Here is a 25,229-nt window from a genome sequence, read left to right as displayed (position 1 = left end):
TAACAATGTAGGTATTTTAGAACATCTTGAGTCCAATCACTCCCTCCCAAGCTATATGCTATTGTCATCATATATTATAGTTTTAATAACTCCACAAGACACTACCCTGTATTATTTGCCATCAATATTTCTTTATATTTGCTCATATATGTACCACTTTTTGAGGTTACTCATCTTCTTTTGTCTCGGACTTCCTTCTGGGATCTTTTTTCTTAAGCCTGAAGTGTATCATTCATAACTTATTTTCTTGAGTTCTTGTTGATGACAAACTCTATCAGTTTTTGTGTATCTGAAAATGACTTTATTTTACCCTAGTTTTTGAAGGATGTTTTAATTGGGCATACACTTATACGTTGACAATTATTTTCTCTAGTGTAAGGAAGACATTATATCATAGTCTTCTGGGTCCCATTGTTACAGTTGAAAAGTCAGCTGTTATTCTAATTATTATTGACTTAGGTCATGTATCTTTTCTCTTTGACTGCTGTCAGATCTTTTATTTGTCTTTGATATTCTGTAGTTCCTCTATGGTATATCTAAATGGGGATATCTTTATGTTTACCTCACTTTGGATGGCATGACTTCTTAAATCTGAGGATTGGTGTCTTTTATCAGTTTGGGAAAATTTTAAGCCCTCATTTATTTAAATATGGCTTTTGCCTAACCTTCCATACTGTTTTCTCAGTATAGAATAGAAATCCTCTCTGGAGAAAAGGATCATCTCTGCTTGGAATTTTAAGATATTAAATCCACAATTTCAATTCTACATGTCTTTTAATATTTTTTCACAATATTTTCTGGGTCCCTTGGGCTCATTTTGAATGATTTCTTTAGATCTATTTTCCAGTTTCTTAATTTTATTCCTTTAATAATATTCACACAGCTATTCTGCCCATCTGTTGAACTTTTAATTGCCATTTTACATTTTCATGTTTGAAATTCCATTTTATCCTACTATGACTGATTATTTTTATAGTATCTTGCTCCTTATTCATATTTTCAATCTCTTATTTTTCTAAGTGTATGATATAACCTAGTTTATATTCCGTGTCTGATGGATTCAAAAGTTGGAGACTTTGTGGGTCAGGTTTGGCTGTCCACTGATATTGCTGCTTTTTTCCTTGTCTGTTTTGTGATGTTTTTAAAACTGTAAATTCATATTCCTTAAAACTCTCCCTGTGGGAATTGTGTGGCCTGGGTTAAAAGGCTCTTTCTCCAGAGAGGATTTCTATTTTATACTGAGAAAACAGGCCTTTGGAGTCCCAGCTTTACGGGAAGTAAGGCAAGCCTTTGGCTTTCTGTTCTCTGTATTCTACGAAGCCGAGAAAACACAAACTTAAATGTCACCAGGTTCTCCATATAGAATAGCCTCAACATTTCTCCAGGTTCCTACTTTGGCTTACTTTTTTGGTCCCTAGGTTGGTTTCCCAGGGCTCTTATAACAAAGTATCACAATCTGGATCACCTAAAACAGCATAAATTTATTCTCTCACAGCTCTGGAGGCCAGAAGTCTGAAATCAACATATTGACTGGGCTGTGTTCCCTCACAACCCTCTAGGGAAGGATCCTTCTTTGCCTGTTCCAGCTTTCGATAGCCCCAGGTGTTCCTGAGCTTTTGACATCATAACTCCAATCTCTACCTCCACGTTCACATGGTGGTCTTTCCTTTATGTTTGCCTGTGACTAAATTTTCCTCTTCTTATAAGGACATCATCAGTCCTGTTGGATTAGGGCCCATCCTAATCCAGCACAATTGTATCTTAACTTGATTACATCTGCAAGGACCCCGTTTCCAAATGAGATCACATTCACAGGAGGTTAGGACACATTGGGGCTGGGGGCACTGAATTCAAACCATAACAGTCTCCAACAATTTCAATCCCTTGCCAGCCCTTAAATGTTTTCTTATGCATTCTAGCACTTTTACAGTTATCATTTATATAATCTTTCTGTTTTCTATTCAATGTCAGCTCTTATTTCTCACTCATTTCCCTGTACTTGGCCACAGCAGCTCCTTCCTTTTTCTCATTGTGGTGCAGACTTACAAATCAGAAAAAAAAAACAAGACAAAACAAACAAAAAAAAAAAAACAGAGCACAAAATAAGAGTAAGGCTTTAAATATGGACTCAGTAGACATAAATGTGAATAAAGTAGAAGATAATTACTGCAGGATGTTGCAATATCTTTTTTGAGATGGTGCTCAAAGTACTTTTATCACTAGATCACTGTGGTATATCTGTCTAGTCCTCAAATCATAAAGATCTGGGGCTGAATCCTTTCTCTACCTCTTACAAGGTACATGACCTTGAGATATACATAAGCTCCTAATTTCACAGTATCATCTGGAAAAAAAACCACTATTACAATCATAGTATTTTTAGGGTGTTTTGTGGATGGATGACGTAAGTGCCAATATAACCCATGGCACAAAGCAGGCATTTAGTAGTTGCACAAACAACTTTCTTTCTGTGTTCCAGATAGGTAAGGACTTTGAATAATTTGCCTCTGCTTAAGCAAAGGGTGAAAAGTGATGTCTTTCATATTGATACACAATCCTATGGTGTAATTAGGGCAGGTGTGCTACTTTATAGAGGAAACCGAACCATTGAAAAGTTAACTCATCAAACGTGAAAGAAAGACAAATAATAATAACCATACAAAAGGAGAAAATCTGTTTTGCTGATGATCAGTGGTTCTGTAACCCTTAAAGGAGGAACTGAAATTCAAATGAACCCATCCCTCCCATTTGTAATTAGTTTTGCCAGCTAACAGCTTGTTGGTTCTCTGCTTTAAATGCCACCCTTTCTTCAACTCCAATGACACTTCATCTCTGTCAACTGAGAGGGAAGAGATGGAGGAAAAAAAAAAAAAACCAGATATCATTGTAAACTGTATTTTAAACTCTGTACATGAAATCACTCAGAGACATTTTAACTTGTATTTGAGAGCCTCACCAGGCCCACACTCCAGAATAGCTTTATAACTTTATAATCTAAGGAAGGAAAAGCCAGAAATCTGCACTCTGTGATTGACTCACACACATGTTGGAAGCAAAGTTCACAAATCTAATTCCTCTCTCCATTCCTGCACATTTTTACCCAGAGAACACAAGCGAATGGAGGCGGTCCAGCCCACTCAGAGAATTCCTGACAGCAGCTCCTCGTGAAAAATATTATGTTTGGGGTGAGCATCTATCCAGGAGCAGTGCTGAAATGAGATGGCGAGGACGCAAATGGGGAATAAATGGCCGATGTAGAGAGAGCTGCAGAAACGAGGGTGATTATGCAGGGGCTGTCCTCTATGAATACATTAGCTCCCCAATAAGTCCATGCATTTTGACTGCTTCCAAAGCAATTTCTCAGGGTTTCAGTGAATACAGGTGTCTGGAAGTGGTTTCTAAGCTCAGCTTCAGAGAGGCTGTTCATGTCGCCAGTCCTCAAAGCCCTAGCATTAAGTCTGGGTGGTGAGTCGGGCCCCACACAGTGCCTGTCACATCATTGCAGGCATCGTAAGATGCTCCTTGTTGGCCGGGCGCGGTGGCTCAAGCCTGTAATCCCAGCACTTTGGGAGGCCGAGGCGGGCGGATCACGAGGTCAGGAGATCGAGACCATCCTGGCTAACACGGTGAAACCCTGTCTCTACTAAAAATACAAAAAATTAGCCGGGTGTGGTGGCGGGCACCTGTAGTCCCAGCTACTCGGAGGCTGAGGTGGGAGAATGGCATGAACCCGGGAGGCGGAGCTTGCAGTGAGCCGAGATCGTGCCACTGCACTCCAGCCTGGGCGACACAGCCAGACTCTGTCTCAAAAAAAAAAAAAAAAAAAAAAAAGATGCTCCTTGTGGGTGCCCAATTTCCCCTTCAGGTCAGGGGCAAGGACTGTTGCCTGCCTGGTGGGGTGAAAGGTTGAAGGAGGTTAGAGGTTAGAGGAGGGTGCATCCACACTACAGTCCTTCAGCAGGAATTGAGTATCAAGAATTGGAGACATCAGATATAGACATTAAGGCCAAAGGTGCCAGAATAGGGCCAGTAGGTGGAACCAGGCAGATGAGGTCTGCATGGATGTGTGAACAGGCTGGCAGTGAGGTGGAGCATCTCAGATAATCCCTATGGACACCAGTAGGCACAGGGTTCTTTCCAAGCATCGGCAAGCCTGGAGCATGTGGGGGTGGCTGACTGCTGCAAGTTCCCCATGGAGAAGACAGTGGGGGCCATCATGGGGAGGACGCCCTGCAGTTCCAATACTGGGTCTGCCAAGGACAATCCCTGGTCGTAGAGGTGGGCAGGCTTCCTTCTAGGACAAGATCCTTCATTGTATCCATCATCGCATTCCTGCCTAACACCAGGGGACCTAACAGGAACCTCAGATAGGAAAGAGGGCTTCATCGAAGATTTATGTTTTCACTAGCCAAGGGGAAAGAGCCAGAAAGCCTAGGAAATGTTCCCGTAGGATGAGAAATAACATAGAGCCTCTTGGGGATCCATGCCATGAGCTGATGTTGGAAAAAACCTTGTACTTTGGGGCGGGAGAATGGCATGAGGCAGGAATGGGCTGTGGGTCTGGCTAGCGCCTGGGGTCAGAAAGCAGCCTGCAGTGAGCCTGACTTCATCTTGCTGTTTATACACCCCGAGTTTATTTCCCTGGGCTCTCTCTTAACAAAGTGTTTGGGAATGTTCTATGGGCCACTGTGGAGAAGACAGAGAGTGTTAGAGTGAGAAATCCCAAGGGAGCTGACTCAGGGTCACTCTTGTCCAGCCACCCTCGATGCCTGTTATTGCTTCCTGGAGCACACCTTTGCTTACTCCGATGGACCTCAGTTTGATTTTAAATGAGGCTGTTCCCTTGAGTTAGCAGCTCAACCTCTCCCATGCTCCCTCCCCCAGCCAAGCAGGTTCTGAAGTCCTCTTCTTCCTGAAAAGTCAAGATGCTCCACCCTGTGTCTTCCCAATCCCAATCACACACACGTGGACCAGGGTTCAGGACTGGACGTTCTGAATCAGTCTGTAACCCTCAACCTTAAACCCCATTTCTCCACCCCAGACTCATTACCCTGGTGGGAGCTGAGCCGAGCCCTTTGAGTGAGAAACTCCACTCACCCTGATCCCAAGCTCCACATTCTCGCCTCCGTAGACTTCCATGCCTTCGTCCAGCAGGCCAATCTCCTGGAAGTACTGCCGGTCCACGATGAAGCAGCCAATGAGGGCGGGGCTCCTGTAGGGGCAGGGGAGATGGGCCAGTGGTGAGCAGAGAGGCTGTCTGGTGTGGCTGTCTGAGGAGTAAGAGCAGTAAGGCCTTACTGTCAGGAGGATCTGGTGCTCTTCCTTCCTTTGCTGCCAGAGCTAGTGTGAGCCTTGTTCCTGGAGTGGCCCCTGGGTCTGGCCTCACCCAACCACTCCAGAAAGGCTGTTTCCTCCAGGGAGTGGGCAGACAGCTGCCATCCTGGGATCAGCTATTAGTGGGGTGGTGCTTGTGTGTGTGTTAGCTTTGAGAAGTGGTGCTCAGCCTGCCAGTCTAGGTTGACTGTATCTCTAGCTGCCCTGACCCTGACCTCTGCACAGTCAGTCTCTGTTCCTGCTTGGGAATGCATACCAGTTTTCCTACCCTTCCCCAACTTAGGATCTGTATGTCATCCTTGGTCCACTTAGAAAGATTAGCTGGCACCAGGTTGCAAAGGGCTTTGGGTAGCAGGGTAAAAAATTTGAATTTTATCTGCAGGTAAATAGGTGTCCATGAGGAATTTTAAGCAAGACAGTGGTGTAAGCAGATCTGTGTTTTTTAAAGAGAATAGTCAGGCAGCTGTGGGTGACTGACCAGAGGGGAAGGGGTGGGAATTGAGGGGCCCAGCTGGGAAGCTCATTGCTGTATCCAGGTGAAAAATGATGGAGAGCTGAGTCAGAGTATCAGGAACAGAGACAGCAATTGTTTAAAGACATATTTTGATGTAAAATCAGCAGAACTTCAAAACAGATGAACTACACAAGGGTGAGAAAGGGGGAGGAACCTGGATGCCATCTGGCTTTCTGGCTCGGGTGACAGTGGGTTTTGGGCCACTCATCAATACACGGGCACAGGAGAAGAAGCTGGTTTCAAAAGAAAGAAGCTTTGGTGGTGGAAAAACTGACCTTAAGGTACCTGTGTGACACCAGGAGGAGAGAGCCAACAGGCAGAGCTTAGGTACATGGCCTGAGTCTCTAATTCAACAGGGTTCTTAGGCTGGAACAACCTGCCAACAGCTATGGGGTCCAGGAGCTGGAAGGCTTTTCCTTCCTTGAGGGCTGTGAGCTTGGGTCTCACCAGCTCTGTGCAGACACCCAGTGCAGCACCTCACAGAGAACGATTCACATGAGGTGAGTCAGCATGAGAGCACCAGGCTGCTTCTCTGCTGAGAGCACTGCTTATGTAGTGACGTTGAATTGTTCTACTGCTTATTGCTATCATTTCTAGCCCTTGCCTGGCTGGATGACTTGGTGGGAGTGGGGGAATAAAAGGAGAAATGAAGGTTCCTCAGGGATGAGAAAACTATCAGTCAATCACATGTAAATGAACCCATCTTTGAAAATGGAAACTTATCAAGGTGGAGAAAGGCGATTTTGCAGGCCATTTCCCTGGGATACAGGAGGCTGCTCAGACAGAGACTGGCACCCTGAAGCCACTGTTTCTCTTCCTTTCAAATCACTGCATTTTATTCTAAATGTCTTCACCCTTATAGACCTGCAGGCATCCTGGGAAGCTAATCCACCACTCCTAAAGCAGCCTGAGACCCTGCTGTGGTGGAGGTAACAGAACTCAGGCCTTAGAGGTAATCTCTCTGGGAAAAATCACCCTTCTGGGTGTGTGTCTCTAAGAGAAGTTTCCTAGCCTCTCTGAGCCTCCGATTCCATGTCTGTAACATAGGATCCATTCTAACCTCACACGGACTAAATTAAAACACTTGAAGCCTCTGGGACATAACTGGCACTCAAAAGGTCATTTAAAAAGGTAAAAAGATGCAATTGTGCACTAAGTCTAGAAGATCTCCTCTTTAAATATGTGATGATTCAGAAACATCAGGCTGGCAGAGTGGGGTCTTGGCATTTGCCTCTGCATTCCTAAGTGTTGGATATGACAGGGCACGCTGGAAAAATGCTTTCAGGATACACAGTAAGGGACCTTCCTCAAACTGACAGTTCAAGCCAGGTAATGAACAGAATCTGAAACAGTTACTCTGAGATGAGCACAGGCCACCTCAGTGGTTTATTATTAACCGGCTAGGGTATTAAGTGGATTCTATCAGCATGAAAGGGTTATTGATTTACACCTTGCCTCATTCCTGAAAGGATTAGAAATAGCTTATAAGAAAATTTAAAATACATAGAAAACCATAAATAGATAAATGTCTAGACAGACCTAAAGATTGCAACAAATTGGAATGCATGTGTAGACCAAGGTCCTCTCTCAATTGTTCTTAAAGTAGACATGAAAGTTTGCCTTTGCGTTTCCTGTTGGTCAAAGTGGAAAAAACATACATGGTCTTAGAAACAAAATGTACAGTTCTCATGTGAAAATGTCATATTAATTGATTCCCTGGGGACAGCAAGGCTTTCTTTGACTGGCAGTCAGTTTGAAAGAAATTTCTCATGTGGATTTTCTTAATGGGGTCACCTGGTGACTTAGTGAACAGCCATCACAAAGACATCTCTTTAGAATACACTAGAAGATACTGCTAGGCTCTTTTTATGACTTATGCCATGTGTGGGCAGAGCACTAAAGTATAGCTTGAAAGAAAAGGGAGCTCGGATGGGCAAGATACATTTGTATAAATCACAGCTTTCTGTGGAGCTGTCTTCATCTGGGAATAAAACCAGGAATGTTCGTCCAAAAATCTTCCATAAAAGTTATTTCCCTCAACCAAGTTTTTGATAAAAATTGAGTGATAGAAAATTTGAGGTTGAGATGACATTGTCTGGCAAGGACCTGGAATGCAGGCTTGCTGATTAAGACTGGACTGATACAGTTAGAGATGAACAGAACAGAAACAGTTAATGTCAATGCAGTCTTCTGCAGGAATGCTCATTGCATGGGGGCATATTTCCCTTCAACAGCATTCATCAGGCCTAGGAGCAGAAAACAGCTACACCAGTTCTGAGCTCAACAGTGGACAATAGAGGGGTGAAAACTAGCCACTGAGTCTAGCTTCCGTGGGTGGATCTTGGCTCTACTGCCCAGAGCCTTTGGCAGGGCCATTCTCCTCTCTCAGTCTTGCTCTCTTCATTTTGTAAAACAGGGATGAGACACGAGTGGTTAACAGGTTATGATGATGATTAAATGAGCCAATGCATGTAAAAGACCCTTGTACATAGCAGACTCTCAGCAAATGTTTAACAACACAAAATTGTGGCAGGAGCTGAGCAGAGTAGGTAACACGCAACTTCAGGTGTTTAGGTGGTGTTTTCTTCTATTCCATTTTAAGTGTGAGTATATTTTTTTTCTTCTGGCGAGGAAAAATGTGACCTTAAGTAATAATGACTGACATTCAATTAAATTTTTCATACCCTTTCTCCCTCATGTAATACAAAACAACATGAGCTTCTAATCTCTTTAACTCCAAAAACTGTGCCCTAGGCCACCTTCTGGTGCCTTCTGTTTTGTAACGGGCAGAACTTTGCAGGGAGCATAAAGACACCCACTGTATCATCAACATAGACAGAAATAGGCTGGGCTCAGTGGCTCATGCCTGCAATCCCAGCACTTTGGGAGGCAGAGGTAGGTGGATCACGAGGTCAGGAGTTCAAGAGCAGCCTGGCCAACATAGTGAAACCCTGTCTCTACTAAAAAATACAAAAATCAGCCAGGCACGGTGGAAGGTGCCTGTCATCCCAGCTACTTGAGAGGCTGAGGCAGGAGAATCACTTGAACTTGGGGGGAGCATGGGGCGGAGGCTTCAGTGAGCCGAGATCACGCCACTGTACTCCAGCCTGGGCGACAGAGTGAGACTCCGCCGCAAAACAAAACAAAACAAACATAGACAGAAATAAAAACTAGTGGAGACAGCTGTTGGAGGCGTCCTGAACCTTAAAAGCTAAGACTGCACAGGGGAGTCATTCATGAGTCCAGGAAGATGGCAGCAAAGGCAGGAAAGAACTTGGGACCTTTGAAATACAGTATGAAGTCACTTTTGTCTGAGTCTTACAGAATAACACTCAAATATCACCAAGGTATACACTGTTCTGTGGGGTCTGGTCTTGCCTCTCAGCCCCTCCACCCTCACTACCTGGGGCTGCTGGCTGGCTTCCCACTTCTAGTCACTTCGAACCTTCTCTGTGCTCGTGAACTTTGCATATGGACGTCCATTCCCCAACCAGCCATCTTCTACTTGTCTTCAAAAACAAGTGAAAATGCTATCCTCTGAAAAGCATTTCCCCACTTTCAGTGCAGTTTCTGCCTGCATGGTAGAATAATGTTCCTATTCCAACGATTTTGTCTGTCTTCACTAGACTCCAGGCTTTTGGGAGTGGGAACCAAATCTTCATCACTCTGGATCCCCAATCTGGAGCACAGTGCTTGGCGCCCAGACACAGTGATGTGTGGAAATGGGTCGCTTTGAGGCTGTGAATGGATTCAGAGATCTTCAGAGCCCATGGCAGTGACTGAAGATCAGACTGCAGTTCCTTTCAACCCTGCCTACCCCTGTCATCCCCACAATGGGGCTCAAGTTGGAAAATAAGCATTGGGCCAGTAGGGGGTTCCTAGCCTGGAGGTCAAAGCAGAGAGACCCACAGGTAAAGATTTGCTTTACCTAATTGGGGCTGTGGAGTTCTCCAGCTTCCACCAGGCCTTGGGGGGATTTAGGTAGCGGCACCACAGTTCCCAGTCAAAGCCCTGGGCAGCCAGCGGGTACTCTTCTATTTCAAAGTTGTCATATTTGATGTTATCAAAGGACGGTGAGATGATCCGCTTCCGGTTCTCCTTGATGCGAGTGAGGACAGGTTCAGCCCTGGGCAGAGAGGAGACAGCCAGAGAGGGGGTAACCATTTCCAAGGTGGAAATATCCAGAGTAGCATCTCCCAAAGGTCCTTCCCCAGCAGAAAGAGGAAGGAAAGCCTGCCCATCTCCTCTGATGGAGAGGTGCACTGCCTTCTGGGAAGGAGCCCCTATTCAACTTCCCGTTCCCTGAGGATTTCCCAGATGGCAAGAGGCTCCACCATTCCATCAGCATATCCAGAGCTGAGCTGAGAGATTCTTATTCCAGCCAGCCTTGTTCCTGCTCACTTCCCCTTTCTCCATTAGAAAAAAAAAAATCAAGACTTAAAAAAGAAGAAAAAGAAGAAAGAAATAGATCTGAGGGTCCAGAAGAAGCTTTCACCTTGGGCTTTGATTTTGCTAAAATTCTATGTATCAATCTGGAGGAAAAGACAGATGAGGATGGAGAGACTAGGAGGTGAGAACAAACCTACATCCGCCAGCCATGCGATGCTGCCTTGGAATGCCAGCTATGCCACATCCACCCCCCAAAAGGGTTCCCCAACCACCCAAGGAGGGGTGGGGCATTTGGGCTTTCCCAGGGAGCTGGGAAGCCCCTGCAGGCACCAGGCCAGTAATGTGTTTGCAGACAGGAATGATAAGCTTCTCATTAATAATACATTTGGTGTATAACTGTTTATTCAAATCAGCTTGAAATAGTAAGTGTCCCTCTCCTATCCTGGCCATAAATCCAAAGAAAATTCTGTTTAAATAGTCACAAATGGCAAGCAGGGACTTCAGCTATAAAAAATGACTGTTGCAGCCTTAATTTGGGCCTGTTATGGCAGCATCCAGGCCGGGCTGTGTGCACGCCCTGCCTGCTGAAGTGTCCTCCTCTCCCACTCCCTGGAGGCAGAGGCTGGCACTGTGGAGTCTGGGGAGGAGAGCAGACCCCAGTGACAATAGGCATATTGATAAAAGGGTGGCCACCTACTTGCCCCAGCTACTCATGGTCATCGCCAGAGCCTGTGTCTCCCAGGCCTAGGCAAAGTTACACACAGCAGGTGGCACTGTGCCCTCCAGGCCTGCAGGGAGGTCTGCATTTGTCACTCTATTCCTGGCTGGTTGCAGCCACTGGGGCCTTCTGTCTGGACCCTTTCCCCCAGCATCTGAGCAGCTCTGACCAGAGAAAGAAAGATGTTCTTAGACAGTTTCACCATAGGGAGAATCTGAGATTACGTGCTACCTCCGATCTGGCAGTGGGAAAGCCCGGGGTACCTGTGACAACATTAGGCAACCTTCCCCCACCTTTGCCCACTTGGTGTTGGTCCTGGCTGTGAGGCTGGGCTTCTGCCTCATGTTTGGCCCAGCTCTCCTTTCCTAGGTGTTGGAACCCTGTCCTTAGCCGGGCACTCTCTGCTTTGCCCTTAGCATGTACCCTTTTCCCTGATGACCCCGCCAGCCAGAGCCACATGTGATGTCACCATGCCTATTAAGCACTGTGTGCTGACCCGTTGACCCCTGGGTACCCCCTCCCCTCTACCACACCTCGAACTCTAAAGGTCCAGCCTTGTTGCCTGGCTCACTCACACACCCACATCTCACCCATTCCCAGAATTATCTCTTAGGCTATGACCAAGATCCCAGCATGCTTTGCACTATTGGAGCCGAAGCCCTGGATCCCACTGGGACTCCTCCTCCTCTCCCAAGGGGCACTTACCAGCCCACATTGAACTCCACGTGGGCATCAAAGAGTGCCACCACAGGTGCAGTGGCCACCCTCCAGCCGCTGACCCTGGAGCGGATGAGGCCTTCCTGCTTGCTATGACGCACGACTTTGATGAAGCCTGGCTTCTGGCTGTTCACCTTGTCCACATATTCAGTCAGCTTCTCCTTCAGTTCCTCTGTCAGGGAGAAAATGCAGACTTAGCATGGGAGGGAGGTCAGGAGGCAGAAGGGGCAATCACAACAGTCACTCTTTTAGGGTGAACTGACCCCCAGAGAAAGGCTGGGGGGCCCATTCCCCTCCCTGTGTCTTCTTCAGTGGTCCCTGCAGTGGCCAGCACCGCTTAGTTTTGAAGGGAAACATAGAGGGGAATACAGTATTTCCTGAGGCTCAGCAATACACAGGGTCATATACACTGCACACATGGTCTATTTAATCTTCACAACAAACCAATGGGAAAATGGTAGCTCAAAAGAATTAGTCAAGTTCTCCAGCATCACGCAGCTTATGAGTGGCACAGTCTACTTTCAAACCAAGTCTAGTGACTTGAAAAGCCATCATCAGTGCAGCTACCTCCCTCTTAGTGGTCTCCATCTCCATCGGTGCTCCTATAACCCCCAGGGGAAGCTCCCTCTGCCAAGACCCCAGCCCAGGATCCACTCTCTGCCTGGATCTCCATCTTTCTAGGAAGTGGATGGCCAGGAGCTGTGCCCATGTGAACAGCTGGTGTTGGTTTGCTGCCTATGGTCCTGGGCCTGGCTAAGCATTTGATGCCTCTGTTTCTTCATAACTGCAAATGAGGCCTGCAGCAACAGAAACAGGCCTCAGCAGCAGCCCCTGAACCCCTCAGCAAGAGAGGGCAGTGCAGCTGCATTCATTATGTTTTCCACAGCAGCTAAGGCAAGAGCCCATGACAGCCCTCATAGTTGGTTGGACAGAATTCTAAAGTTCCTTTTGAACCAAGCATCATCCCAAGGTGTGAATCTCCTCTGTCTGCCTGATGAGTGATCATCCATCCCCTGCAGTAAAAGGGAAATCTATGCAATCCATTCCTTAGAGGGCCTCTTCAACTATTAGATGTTCTTCCTTCTTCTGACCTCCAAATGCCAGGGTCCCTCAGTCTTCTACTCATGAGTCCAATGGGACCTATTTTGGAGACACAGAAGACAGATCAAGTCCCTCTTTCCACATAACAACGCTTTAGAATTGAAGCCCATTCTTAAGTCCTTGCTAAGGACTTCTCTAGGTCAAATATCTACAGTTCCTCCTTGCGTTTCCGCATATCTCATGATTTCAAATTCTCTAATCATGTTGAACTTCCCTCTAATTAAGTTAGTTTTTCTCGAACCCTTTCGTATTATGCAGAAGTTGACCTGATACTTCTAAAGTAAACTGGGCTATACAGAATAGAAGAAACAAATCACCTCCCTTAATCTAGAATCTATGTTCCTATTAATATAATCTAAAGTCACAACAACTTTGATTACTTTTGTCTCAAATTAAGCTTACTGTTAACATACACTTACAAATTATTTTTACATGGTGCTACTAAGTCAGGCCTCCTCCATCCCATCTCTGTGGATGCAGGTGCACGTGCAAGTGCTTGTGTGTGTGTGTGCACATATGGGTGTCTGCTTTGAGTGATAACAAAGAATCTTATGTTTACTTTTATTTAATCAGCCTTTCTAAAGATTTCCACTATTTCTTTGGATGTCAAAATGTTTTTGTCCCCCGATTTCATTACCCAATGTCTTTCTTATCCAGCCCTTCCAGGTTTCCAGCTTCTGCAAAAGTGATGAGCATATGGCCTTTCTTGTCATTCAAGTAATCCTTTTAAACAGTGTGACTCCTGTCCTAAGCTAGGGCTGGTGGGGGCTGTCAGTGTCCTCATTCCAGCCTGGAGAAAACTTGACTGACTTCTGGGCTGCCACTGACATGTTGTATATCTCACTGCAGTCCATACGAAGATGACCTCAAGATTTCTGATAGCTGCAGCTGCCTGAGGAGGCCACTGTCCCACAAATGTCAGGATGTTGGCCATGGAGCAGCATTAACTCAATGTGTCTCACACTTACAAGGCCTTCAAGCACCATTGCCAGGAGGCTTCTTAAAACATTTACTGTTTTACACTTTCAAGGTCCATTCCTCATATATCCTTTTTGAAAAATTTAAATAGAGCTCATAAAGTCTGATATTTGGGTTTTTGATGGGGGCAGTTAAGCGCTGAGTGTACAGAATTTGGAGTGAGAACTGGGCTAGTACCAAATGGCCTGATATAAATTCCCTCCCTTCCCCATGAGAGGGATACCTGTCTCCTTCTCTGCCTCCTCAACCCTCGGGTGAGACTCCTGCCAACTGACTCCTGTCAATACCTACTGTGACTAAGGTATTGATGGGAGGAGGCTGAGGACGATTGCTACCAAATGGTCTCCCATGAATTTCACCTCTCCAAATTCACATCCTTGTGTGGCCGCCTCACACACTGTCTGAGCTGGACTTTGACACAGCAAGACACAGCAGGAGGGACCCTGTGCAAGTTCCAGCCTTTCGCTTTTGCTCTCTTGCTGCCCTAACTAAGGAAGCTCCAGCCAGGCTCCTCCCCAGCCCAGTCATTTAGGCCACCCCACAAAGGCCCCAGACAGGTGAGTGAGGCCCTCGTGGATCCTTCAGCCCCAGTCGGGCCACCAGCTGATCGCAAATGACCAGGAGAGCCATTGTGTAGAGCAGAGGCAGGCTGCCCAGTGATCCCAGCCTTTATTGCAGGATTCTGGGCCAATGGACAGTGGTTGTTTCACACCATAACTTCTGGAATGGTTTGTTATACACAATGGCTATAATAAACATTGTCTATTGTTCTGGTCTCGTGCTGGGGTTAAAATAAGATTGTGAACTCCTGATGCACAGGAAATGCAGTCAGAGGAAGAATGAGCTTTGAGGGGTGGCAGCAAGAGATGAAAAATCTTTGCTTCCTATAGGAGCTACTTGCCCCTTTGTACCTCTGAGCTCTGTCAACACTGAGCTGGAGTAAAGGCTTCTGGTGGACCAGATAGTAAAAAATTCCATCCGCAGTCAGCTGCATCCCAAACATGTGCTGCTGATTAGAAGAGGGAATTCTCTTAGCCCCAACCAAACAACTGCTATCCAAAAAAGAAAACAAAGAAGAAAAAAAATGCCTTGAAATACCCTAGATGATACTGGCTCTGTCTTTGCAAAGTACCTTTACTTAATTAGGTTTTCATGTTTTCTTTCCATTTTGTTAGGTGCCAAAGCAAGAAAGAACTATCTCAAAAGTACTTCTGCATTGACTGGAAAACTGTTTTCCAAGACACTGTCCATTGTATACTATATATATTGACTATTAACTATTGTATATACACATAAACAAACATACATGCACGTTCACATGTAATATCTCTCAGAACTTCTTAGCTCCAAATTGTGTTTTTGGAGTTGAACTTGTGTTTTTTCTTACGTCCCAACACAAGTACCCAGCCCATCATATTTGCCTTCTTGCTAAGGCTGCCAGGAAGCTCAAAGACAAATATAATGACTAATCACAAAGATTTTATCAGGATTTTGGCTGCCCTATCTTTGCTAAACCTTTAATTTTCTGGTTCAAATTTAAAACCTGATTGACTTTTACCTTTTCTTCCCTATGCAAGCTATCTTTAATTGTTTTTTAAATTTCTATAAATAATATTTAATAAAGTATCTTGGTGGGTTAGGACAGGAGCATAATTGTGGAAGGAAAAGGGAAGGTATATTTTGTGCTTGTTTTAATGTGTTGGAGAAAGAGGAGGCAGGGAGTCTGCTTGCTGTGACTCAGATCTAGAGCCAGTGTGGAGCTGTTGATAGCCCATGTTGACAGAGAAATACAATTTGCACCCTGCATGGGGCCAGGTGTCATCCTGCTTATGTTGCTACTTCAGCTCTCTCCTACTGTCCACAAATCCCTGATCTCCTGACATCGGAGGGACCTCTGTAAACCAGCACTACCAGAAGCAGTGATGAAACACCACTCACTCCTGGGAGGTCACAGGCCACTCTCCACATCCCCACAGGGAGCCTCCTCTCAGGGTCTGCTCAGGGCAGGCTGCTTGCCAGCTCTCATTTCTTCAGACTTAGATGCCAAGGAAAGACGGGGGATTCACCAGTGTGGTCAAACAGAGCCCTTCTCCCCTCCTTATCTATCCCCTTCCACTGCTTCTATAAAAAGTGGTTGGCTCCACAACCACTAGCAGGCTGAGCCAGAAAGGTCTGGCATAGAGGCTGTTAATCTGATTTAAGCACTTAATGGGACACTCTGATCTCATGCATAAAGGAAACTAAAGGATCTGAAAGTTGATGCCTAATGGGGCTTTGCTCTTTGGAAGGCAGGTGCACAGGCATTTTGTAAAACTGCCTTCCTAGGCTTGCTGTAGAGAACTGGGCAGAGCTCCTCATCTCTCCCTCAAGGTTCAGATGAGCATTTCACACATCTTCTCTAGGTTTTGTGGACATAGAAATGAAGGGAGAGTTCACTCATTCATTCAACAAATATTGAGCACGTACAGATATGATTTGACTCTGCGTCCCCACTGAAATCTCATCTCGAATTGTAATCTCCACATGTCAAGGTGATTGCATCATGGGGGCAGTTTCCCCCACGCTGTTCTCATGATAGTGAATGAGTTCTCATGAGATCCGATGGTTTTAAAGTGTGGCACTTCCCCTTGCACTCGCTCACACTTGCTCTCTCTCTCTCTCTCTGTCTCTCTCTCCTGCCACCTTGTGAAGAAGGTGACTGTTTCTCCTTCACCTTCTGCCATAATTGTAAGTTTCCTGAGGCCTCCCCAGCCCCCAGTCATGTGGAACTCTGAGTCAATTAAACCTCTTTTCTTTATAAATTGCCCAGTCCCAGGTAGTTTTTTGTAGCAGTGTGAGAATAGACTAATACACTTACTATTAGTCCTTTCATGGAGTAATCATCTTTGGCATGCCTTGATCATACCTCAGCAAGGTACTGATCTAGTTGCTGTGATTATAACTGTAAACAAGACAGTCTGCAATGGACTGAGTGTTTATTTATTCCCAAAATTGATTATGTTGAAATCCTAACCCCCAATGTTATGGTATTAGGAGATAGGGCCTCTGGGAGATTAATTAGGTCATGAGGGTGGAGCTATTATCTTAGCCTGTTTTGTAGTGCTATAACTAAGAATACCTGACACTGAGTACTTTACAAAGAGCAGAAATTTATTTCTTCACAGTTCTGGAGCCTGGGAAGCCCAAGATCAAGGTGCTAGCATTTGGTGTCTGGTAAGGGCCTTCTTGTTGTGTTCTCAAGTGGCAGCAGGCAGAGGGCAAGCTAGCCTAAAGCTTCAAGAATCCTCTTTTTAAAGAGCCTTAATCTCATGAACAAGGAAGCAGCCCTTATGACCTACTCACCTCTGAAAAGGCCGCACCTCTTACTACTTTCACACTGGTAACACCTAAATTTTGCAGGGGAAATACTTGAACCACAGCAGCCCTCATAAATGGGATTAGTGCATTTATAAAAGGGGCTCCAGGGAGCGCTCTTATCCTCTTTCTGCCATGTGAGTATGCAATGAAATGTGAGCAGTCTGTGACCTGGAAGAGGGCCCTCAACAGGACCTGACCATGCCAGCACCCTGATCTTAGACCCCCAGCCTCTGAAACTGAGATAAAAAACGCCTGTTTTTATAAACCACTCAGTCTGTGGGACTTTGTTATAGCAGCTCAAACTAAGACACAGCCCTTATGGAATTTCCCTGCTACTGGATGTCTAAAAGGCATGTGGTAGAAGAGACACAGGAATTGCGTATTGGTCCATTTGTGTAGTTATAAAGGAATACCTAAGGCTGGGTAATTTACAAAGAAAAGAAGTTTATTTGGCTCTTGGTTCTGCAGGCTTTGTAAGAAGCATAGTGTCAGCATTCACTTTAGGTGAGGGCCTCAGGCTGCTTCCACTAACAGTGGAAGGGGAGGGGGAGCCAGGATGTGCAGAGATCACATGGTAAGCAAGGAGGCAAGAGAGAGTGGGGAGGCACCAGGCTCTTTATATCAGCTCTTATGGGAACCAGTAGAGGGAAAACTCACTCATTCTCCCCACCACCCCAGGGAGGGCATTAATCTAGTCGTGAGGGATCCACTCCCATGACCCAAATGCCTATCATTAGGCCCAACCTCCACCACTGAGGATCAAATTTTAACATGAGATTTGGAAGGGACAAACATCCAACCCATAGCAGAGAGGGAGAGGAAGTAGGAAATGCTGTGGAGTTACCATCTACAGAAGTAGTTGTCAATCAGTTCAGGGGAAGATTTCGGGCATGAATACCCCATGGGTGAGTTGAATCGTATCCCCTTAAATTCATATGCTGAAATCCTAAACCCTAATACCTCCGAATGAGACCTTATTTGGAAATAGGGTCATTGCAGATATAATTAGTTAAGGTAAGATCATACTGCAGTGGGATAAGATCCTAATCCAGTATGACTGGTATTCTTATAAAAAGAGTAGATCTGGATGCAGACTGAGGGAAGAAATCATGTGAAGGGGAAGGCAGAGACTGGAGTGATGCATCTCTAAGCCAAGGCCTGCCAAAGATGGCCAGCAAAGCACCAGAAGCTAGGAGAGGGGCATGCAACAGATTCCCCCTCATAGCCCTGCTGGCACCTTGATTTCAGACTTCTAGCCTCTAGAAGCATGAGAAAATATCTGTTGGTTAAGCCACCCAGATGGTGGTACTTTCATTACAACAGACATAGGAAATGAGTATAATCCAGCTTCCTCACTTCTCAGGTGGGATGACACTGCAGAGTCTCTGAGTCTCCTGGTGTTTCCCAGGATGATGGAGTCCAGGTCCCCACAGCAGTACCATGTCATTGATGCCCATGGTATTAGCTTTCTTCTCTTCTCTGTCTCCCATCCCCACTCTCTCATCAGTTTTCTAGGATCATCTACTAGATAAATGGCTTGGCCCCAAATCTTTTCTCAGGATCTCCCTGGCTTCTGGGAGAGCCAAACTAAGACAGTTGTACACTCCAACTCACCATGGGTCCCACCAATTGCTTCGCACTTGCCTGGTTCTTGAAAGCATTTACACTTTCAACTCTTTATGTATGGATGTGTGTATGATGGCTTAAACTCAAAATATTGATCCTATTTCTTTCTTTTCTCAATCTCTGCATTAATTGGATAAAAGAAATAACAGTAAATATAGTATACTAGCCATTATTCTAAGTATTTGGTGTATGTTATCTCATTTAATCATTTCAACAAACCTAGGATATAGCTCCTATTATTATCATTCTATTTTGAAGACAAGGAAATTAAGGCACAAAGTGATCCAGGTAGCAAGTGGTGGAGACAGGATTTAAATCCAACTAGGCTGTCCCCAGAGTCCATATACTCCACCTCTACACTCTATCCTGCCTCCCAAGAATAAGAAGCTGGCCTGCATAAGAATCAGCTTGTTTATCATAGGCTCCAGAGCACCATCCCAACAAAGAGTCTGATTCAGTAGATCTGGGGTGGGGCCAGAGAATCTGAATTTCATACAAAGATCTCCTGGTGAGATTCTGATGGATCGGCCAACCTTGGTTACAACTGAAATAAAAAGGTGGGCTTTAAAATGGAGTAGAAAAAGGCACCTCCTCCCAAATATGTGTGGTTCCAGCCCTTAACAGAAGGACATAAATGCAGTCTGAAAAAGGCTTCCTCACACCTGCCTAGGTAGTTTTTCTCTTCATTCTTCCAAACTCACTGGCTCCATCTTGCTGCCCTCAGTTGTGGGTCCTTCCCTTTACAGCTGCTTTTCGATTCTCTGTATGACCATCTTTGGGTCTGATGTTTTGGACTGTCCCCTGTCATTTCCCAGCTGTCACTTCAAATCAATCCATCCTTTATTCATTCACTCAACAATGATATATTATGCACATATGATGTGCACCACTTAAGACCCTCACCTCGTTACCACCATGCAAACAATATTTATAGCTAATGCTTATTCATTTAGTTTATCAGGTGCTGGGGACTGTCCTAAACATGGCTTTTTGTCCCACGTTGGCCACACCCCTCCTACCTAGCTCAATGCTGTTCCTCAAAGCCCAACCTGGATTATAGCTTTGCCACCCCATGCCTCCAGTTGCCCAGGAGGGGACTGTGAACACCCCACCCACACCCCCACTAATCTACCTCCCACTGACAAGTGCAATTGATTGCTTGTCTCCAATGGTGCTAATTTCAAGATTAAAAGTGTGTTTACTCCTTTCCAAGTGAAAAGTGGCTTGTCTTCTTCAGATCAGAAGATTTACTGGCTTTCCTCTGAAGCCATTTAGGGCCATTGAAACACAAATACTATGTCAACACATTTTAAAAGAGAGATTATTTATAAGGATGCAATGGTTGTCAAACCTAGCTGATCATCCACATCACATCAAGTGGGAAGCTAAAAATTAAATAAAGACAGATGTCACCGTCCCCACCTCCATGGAGAATCTGGAGTCGGGGCTCACAACTCAGATGGTCCTGCTGATGAATGATGGTGAGCCTGACTTGGGCAGCTGGGATTCCAGAGAGCTCTGGGCAGCATCACTGTGTGTATTCCTCTGTCTTGAAGATCACTCCAGACAAGCTTTCAAACCCTGCGCAGTTTACAAATGTCTTCCCCGAGGTTCATTCTTCTGTCTGCTACACTTAACAGCTGCACTTCTATCCAGTTCATTTAATAGCTACACTTCTTCAAAGTCGATTGATACTAAAGGAGATTTGGAATGGCCTTAAATAGTTCCCTGACTCAGGCTACAGGGTTCAGGCACACAGTGTTATAATCTTCCTGGGAAGCTGCAAGCATTAATTCAGCCTTATCAAGTTACAGAAAGTCCCAGATTTACCACCTAATAGGCCCCACCCATCTGTTTTAAAGTCTACTCTTTGGTGTCACAGCAGGGCATTCATGGCCATCAAAACCCATAAGGAATATGCACTCCAAATTTAGCAGGGTTTCCAAAGCCAGGCTCTCAAAACCCACAAACACCCTCTTACCAGTGCCAAAATGTCTTATTCTCCCTAAGATATTGTATCCTGTAAAAAAAAAATGGTCAAAACTGGTCTCTGAAGATGACTGTGGCAGGTGATAGAAAAATGTTTACCTGGCCAGTTAGGAATGTGTTGGGTTCTAACCAAAGTTTAACGCAGTCTCCCTTTCTTGCTCTCTCTCTCAAATTAAGACAAAAATACAACAAACAAAAAACCTTGATTTCTAATGTTTGCCACTGCCTGTGGTATAAATGCTTCCACCATTGCTGATTTTGGGCTACCAGCCTGATGCTACTGAGTCTGAGTTGGGAAGAGATGTGCAGAGTTGGGTGAGGATGGGCATGATGAGCTCAGATAGTCCAGGTCAGCCCCAGCGCTGGTGTAACGCTCAGGGCCAAAAGGCTGCAGTCCCTGCAGCCCTTCCCCTACACGACATAATGTGTGCTGTGCTCAGCACTTCAAATCAGTCCATCCTTTATTCATTCACTCAGCAATGATATATTATGCACATATGATGGGCACCACTTAAGACCCTCACCTCGTTACCACCCTGCAAACAATATCTATAGCCAATGCTTATTTAGTTTATCAGGTGCTGGGGACTGCTCTAAACCTGCTTCATATATTACTCATTCAGAACTCTCAGCAACCACAATGCTACTCAAGGTAGGTATCATGACTATTTCTCTTCCATAGATTAGGAAACACAGCCCAGAGAAGCTAAAGGATTTGCTTGGTGTCACAGAGCTAGAAGATGGTAGAGCTGAAAAGCAAATCCAGGCAACCTGAAGATAATAACTTCATTATTATCTTCAAATGGCAAATGGGAAAAATCAAGGATGAGAGACTTTAAAGAACATAGTCCAAATAACAGAGAAGGTAAGGAAGGAGCAGGATTCAAACTCAGGCCTGCCTGCCTCTGAAGACTTGGCTCTTTTCCAGTCTGTCCAGCAGTCTTCCGAAGGAGTCAGCATCTCAGGCACAACAGAAGTTCTTCCCCTAGGGCCACAACTCCGTGCTCTCTATTCGTCCACCTTGAGTAATTTAGCAGATGGGAATGAGAATAATGAACTAATAGAAGTCAGTGTCTTCGCTGACTAAATGACCTTGGCAAAGGTCCAGCTCGCTTTTGTACTTCCTGGGGTTGTGTGAGGAGGACACTCCTGTAAAGTAAAGGTGGGGCAATGGACCAAACACTGTGAAATTACTTACAGGGCAGGAACTACTCCTGCTACTCTAAGGAGGGTGCCCAGCAGGAATCACAGGACTTATTAAAAATGCCATGATGGGTGACTGATGTCAGCTGTGTCCAGGCAGGAGTGGACGCTGCTCTAGCCCCAGCTCCTCCAGCTTAGGAGTACTGAGAAGAGTCCTCCCATGGGCTTCTAGGGAGGGTGTGCCAAGAACTCAAAGCCCTGGGAATTGCTGGCAAATAGTGTTTAATAGCAGGTGATATCAGAACTGAGAATGAGCTGTGTGGACATCCCACTGTGCAAAGGGAATTCCAGAAGGCCCAGGCCCAGGTCTTCCTATCCTATGTGTGAGCACTCAGGAAGGTCCAGTGACCCTTGGTAGTTAACCCAGAGGCCAACTTGAATTTTGGTGCTGGCTTCTCCTTTTGTGCAAGGCTTAGAGTTTAGAATGCTGCTGAACTCAAAAATCTGATGATCCTAAAATCTCATGACTGAGATCCCAAGAGTTGATGATCTGAATCCAAAATTTCAAAATTCTGGAATTCTTACAGTCTCTGATTCTTAAATACTAACTCCCAGGATTCTGAGATCCCATGAGTCTAAGCTCCTGTAAATGCCAGAGTAATCACTCTAGGGTGTGCTCACCACCATCCTACCTCCAGTCCCCACCACCAATTGATGGCTTACAAGGTCAAACATCCTGGTCCAGCCTTCTCTGCAAGACTCTGTGCTTGTCATTTTCCCAAATGCACTAAGCTCAGTCTTGCCAGAATGCCCTTGAACTATCTGCTACCTCTGCCTGGTGCATTCTTCTTGCCTCCCCTGACCCAGCTCAGCTTCTGTAGGAAGCTTTTCCTCACCTGCAGCTCTAGAAGGGGACTGGTTTTTCCTTGGGGCACAGACACAGGGGACTAGAAAACATACACCAGGCAACCAGTGAGGGCCAACCTCAGGCCCTGAGCTCCAACTCCTGCCAGGGCAGCTCCAAGCATCCTCTGAGGGAAGAGTTAAGATTCCCACAGGCTGTATGTCAGCTCCATACTTCTGCAAATCACTGCTGCTCAGACTGTGTGACCAGCGGCCTCACCCTGGCTGATTCACGACTCAGGAGACCCGGCAGGCTTCACACATGTATTTATACCCCAGCCCGATCTTGTCAGTACGGAGGTGGAAGGCCCTTTTTCTCTGCTTCAAAACACCTTCCAGCAATGGATTCTCAAAGGGAGGGGTTCCATGAAGGACCAGTGACAAAGCAGAACCCAGGTGTTCTCCTGCCCTTCCCATTTTTCTTTCTTTATTGAAATATGTCAAGTAGAGCAGTAGGAACAGAGGCTTAGGGAGAGACAGGCCTCAATTTAATCCCCAGCTCTGCCATTTACCATGACTTTGGGCATAAGACTTAAACTCTCTGAGCCTCAGTTCTCTCCTCTACCTCTTTGGGTCGCTGTGGAAATCCACAAGACAATGCCTAGCATGTTGTGAGTGCTTCACAGCTGGTGCCAGTACCTACTCATCAGTCTGAACTCTTTTGTTCCCTTCCTCCTTTCCAAAGGAAGGTCCCTAGGCCAGGCGCAAGCTTTCACCCTCTGTCCTCCATTTCTGAGAAAGCCAGCTCTGCAGCAAACTGCCCTGGGATTTCCCCAGGTGCAGGACACAGTTGCTGCTCCTCAAGGGCCACTTACCACCTAGCCATTCCGATTCAATTTCCAACCCCTTCCCGTCTCAACCTGCATCTATTTATTTAACAGCCCCTTAACAGTGATTTCTATGTGCAAGGTACTCCTAAGATCTTTATTTGTATTGCTACTTAGCCCTTTTGATCACTCTATTAGGTAAGTACTACTAGTAACCCATTTTATAGATGAGAAAACTGAAGCATGGTTAAATAATTAGCAAGTGGTAGAGCCCACATTCCAAGTTCAGCTCTTTGGCTCCAAATTCTGTGCTCTTAATACATTTCTACGGGACCAAGGGCAAGAGGGAGCATCCACCCAGGCTTTGTGCTAGGCCCTTACAAATGTCATGCCAGCCTCACTTTCTGATTTAAGGCAGATGAAAAAATAAAGGAAGGCTAATGCTATCTTTTATCTCATTCACTGCAATCCCCTGAGGCAGGAACCTTTATATTCTTAGGCCCATCCTACAAATAAGCAAAATGAGGCTAGGAAGAGGGGGCCAGGGTATTTATATATCGATCCCAGCAGTCATTGCTTAAGGACTGCTCCAGAGGCAGGTTAAGTTCCAACACAACCAGCCTGTTCTGTTCAAGGCAAAGCAATGTTCCAGGACTTTGAAGAAAGTCCCCAGGTAAAGAGAAGCAGGTATCTGGGCAACTGGAAGCACTGTGCACACCTAAGAGGTAAGGCCGGAGCCACACCCCAGCCCTGACAGATCTGCTACACTGAGCCTGGCACATGGCAGAGGTGCTACAGGCATGTGTTTCGTTTTCATAAACATGTATCGCAAGAATGAATGAGTGCATGAGTCATGTCTTGGCTCAATGCTTTCTAATGACCAACATTTAAACATCTCCAGGAAGACTTTAGTACTGTTTTCCTTTGGTTTCCTCTGCCCTTTGGCCCTGTATCCCTCACTGTGCTGATGCATTGAATGTTCCACTGGACTGTGAGCTCCTTGAGGAGGGACCTACAGTTTTACCCTTCTCTGTATCCAGAGAGCCCAGCCGGAGCCTGGCATTCAGTAGAGGTTTATTGACTACATGGATTCATGGCACATGGGACAGAAATCCTCATACAAAGGTTTTGAGGACCTCTCTGGAAAATACCCAGAAAAAAGCTGATGGGCCCACTGGTAAGCCTCAGAACTACCTTGAAGTTAAAAAGTCACCATTTAACCTGTAATCCCAGTACCTTGGGAGGCCAAGGCAGGCAGATCACCTGAGGTCAGGGGTTCGAGACCAGCCTGACCAACAAGGAGAAACCCTGTCTCTACTAAAAATACAGAATTAGCCAGGTGTGGTGGTACATGTCTATAATCCCAGCTACTCGGGAGGCTGAGGCAGGAGAATTGCTTGAACCCGGGAGGCAGAGGTTGCAGTGAGCCGAGATCGCCACTGCACTCTAGCCTGGGCAACAAAAGCAAAACTTCGTCTCAAAAAGAAAAAAGAACAAAGTCACTGTTTATGTGGAACCTACTTTCTGAAGTTTTCAGCACTTGGCACAGGTTCTGACACATGGTGAACATGGGCTCACCAGGTTTGTTTCACACACAATCCCCATTCAATCCTTTTGGGACTCTGCAAGTTAAACAGCATTACAGCCAGTTTTTAAAATTTTATTTGTAATTATTATGGATACTATTATTACG

General features: G+C 45.5%; 1 protein-coding gene across 2 annotated transcripts in view; it reads right to left on the bottom strand.

Moving 5' to 3' along the window:
• GALNT18 (polypeptide N-acetylgalactosaminyltransferase 18) overlaps positions 1-25,229 on the bottom strand; it is a 359,386-nt gene that overhangs the window by 100,960 nt on the left and 233,197 nt on the right. For both annotated transcript variants that reach the window (XM_017881607.1, XM_017881608.1), the window contains exons 4-6: positions 11,661-11,844; positions 9,777-9,974; positions 5,098-5,212 (exon numbers count right to left, since the gene is read on the bottom strand). In XM_017881607.1, coding sequence (XP_017737096.1) covers positions 5,098-5,212; positions 9,777-9,974; positions 11,661-11,844 — 497 coding nt within the window. The remainder of the gene's footprint in view (positions 1-5,097; positions 5,213-9,776; positions 9,975-11,660; positions 11,845-25,229) is intronic.

Source organism: Rhinopithecus bieti, unplaced genomic scaffold (assembly GCF_001698545.2).
Source record: "Rhinopithecus bieti isolate Rb0 unplaced genomic scaffold, ASM169854v2 scaffold_11944, whole genome shotgun sequence".
Lineage (NCBI taxonomy): Eukaryota > Metazoa > Chordata > Mammalia > Primates > Cercopithecidae > Rhinopithecus > Rhinopithecus bieti.
Note: the sequence above shows the minus strand (reverse complement) of the source record. Positions and strands in the feature narration are given on the sequence as shown.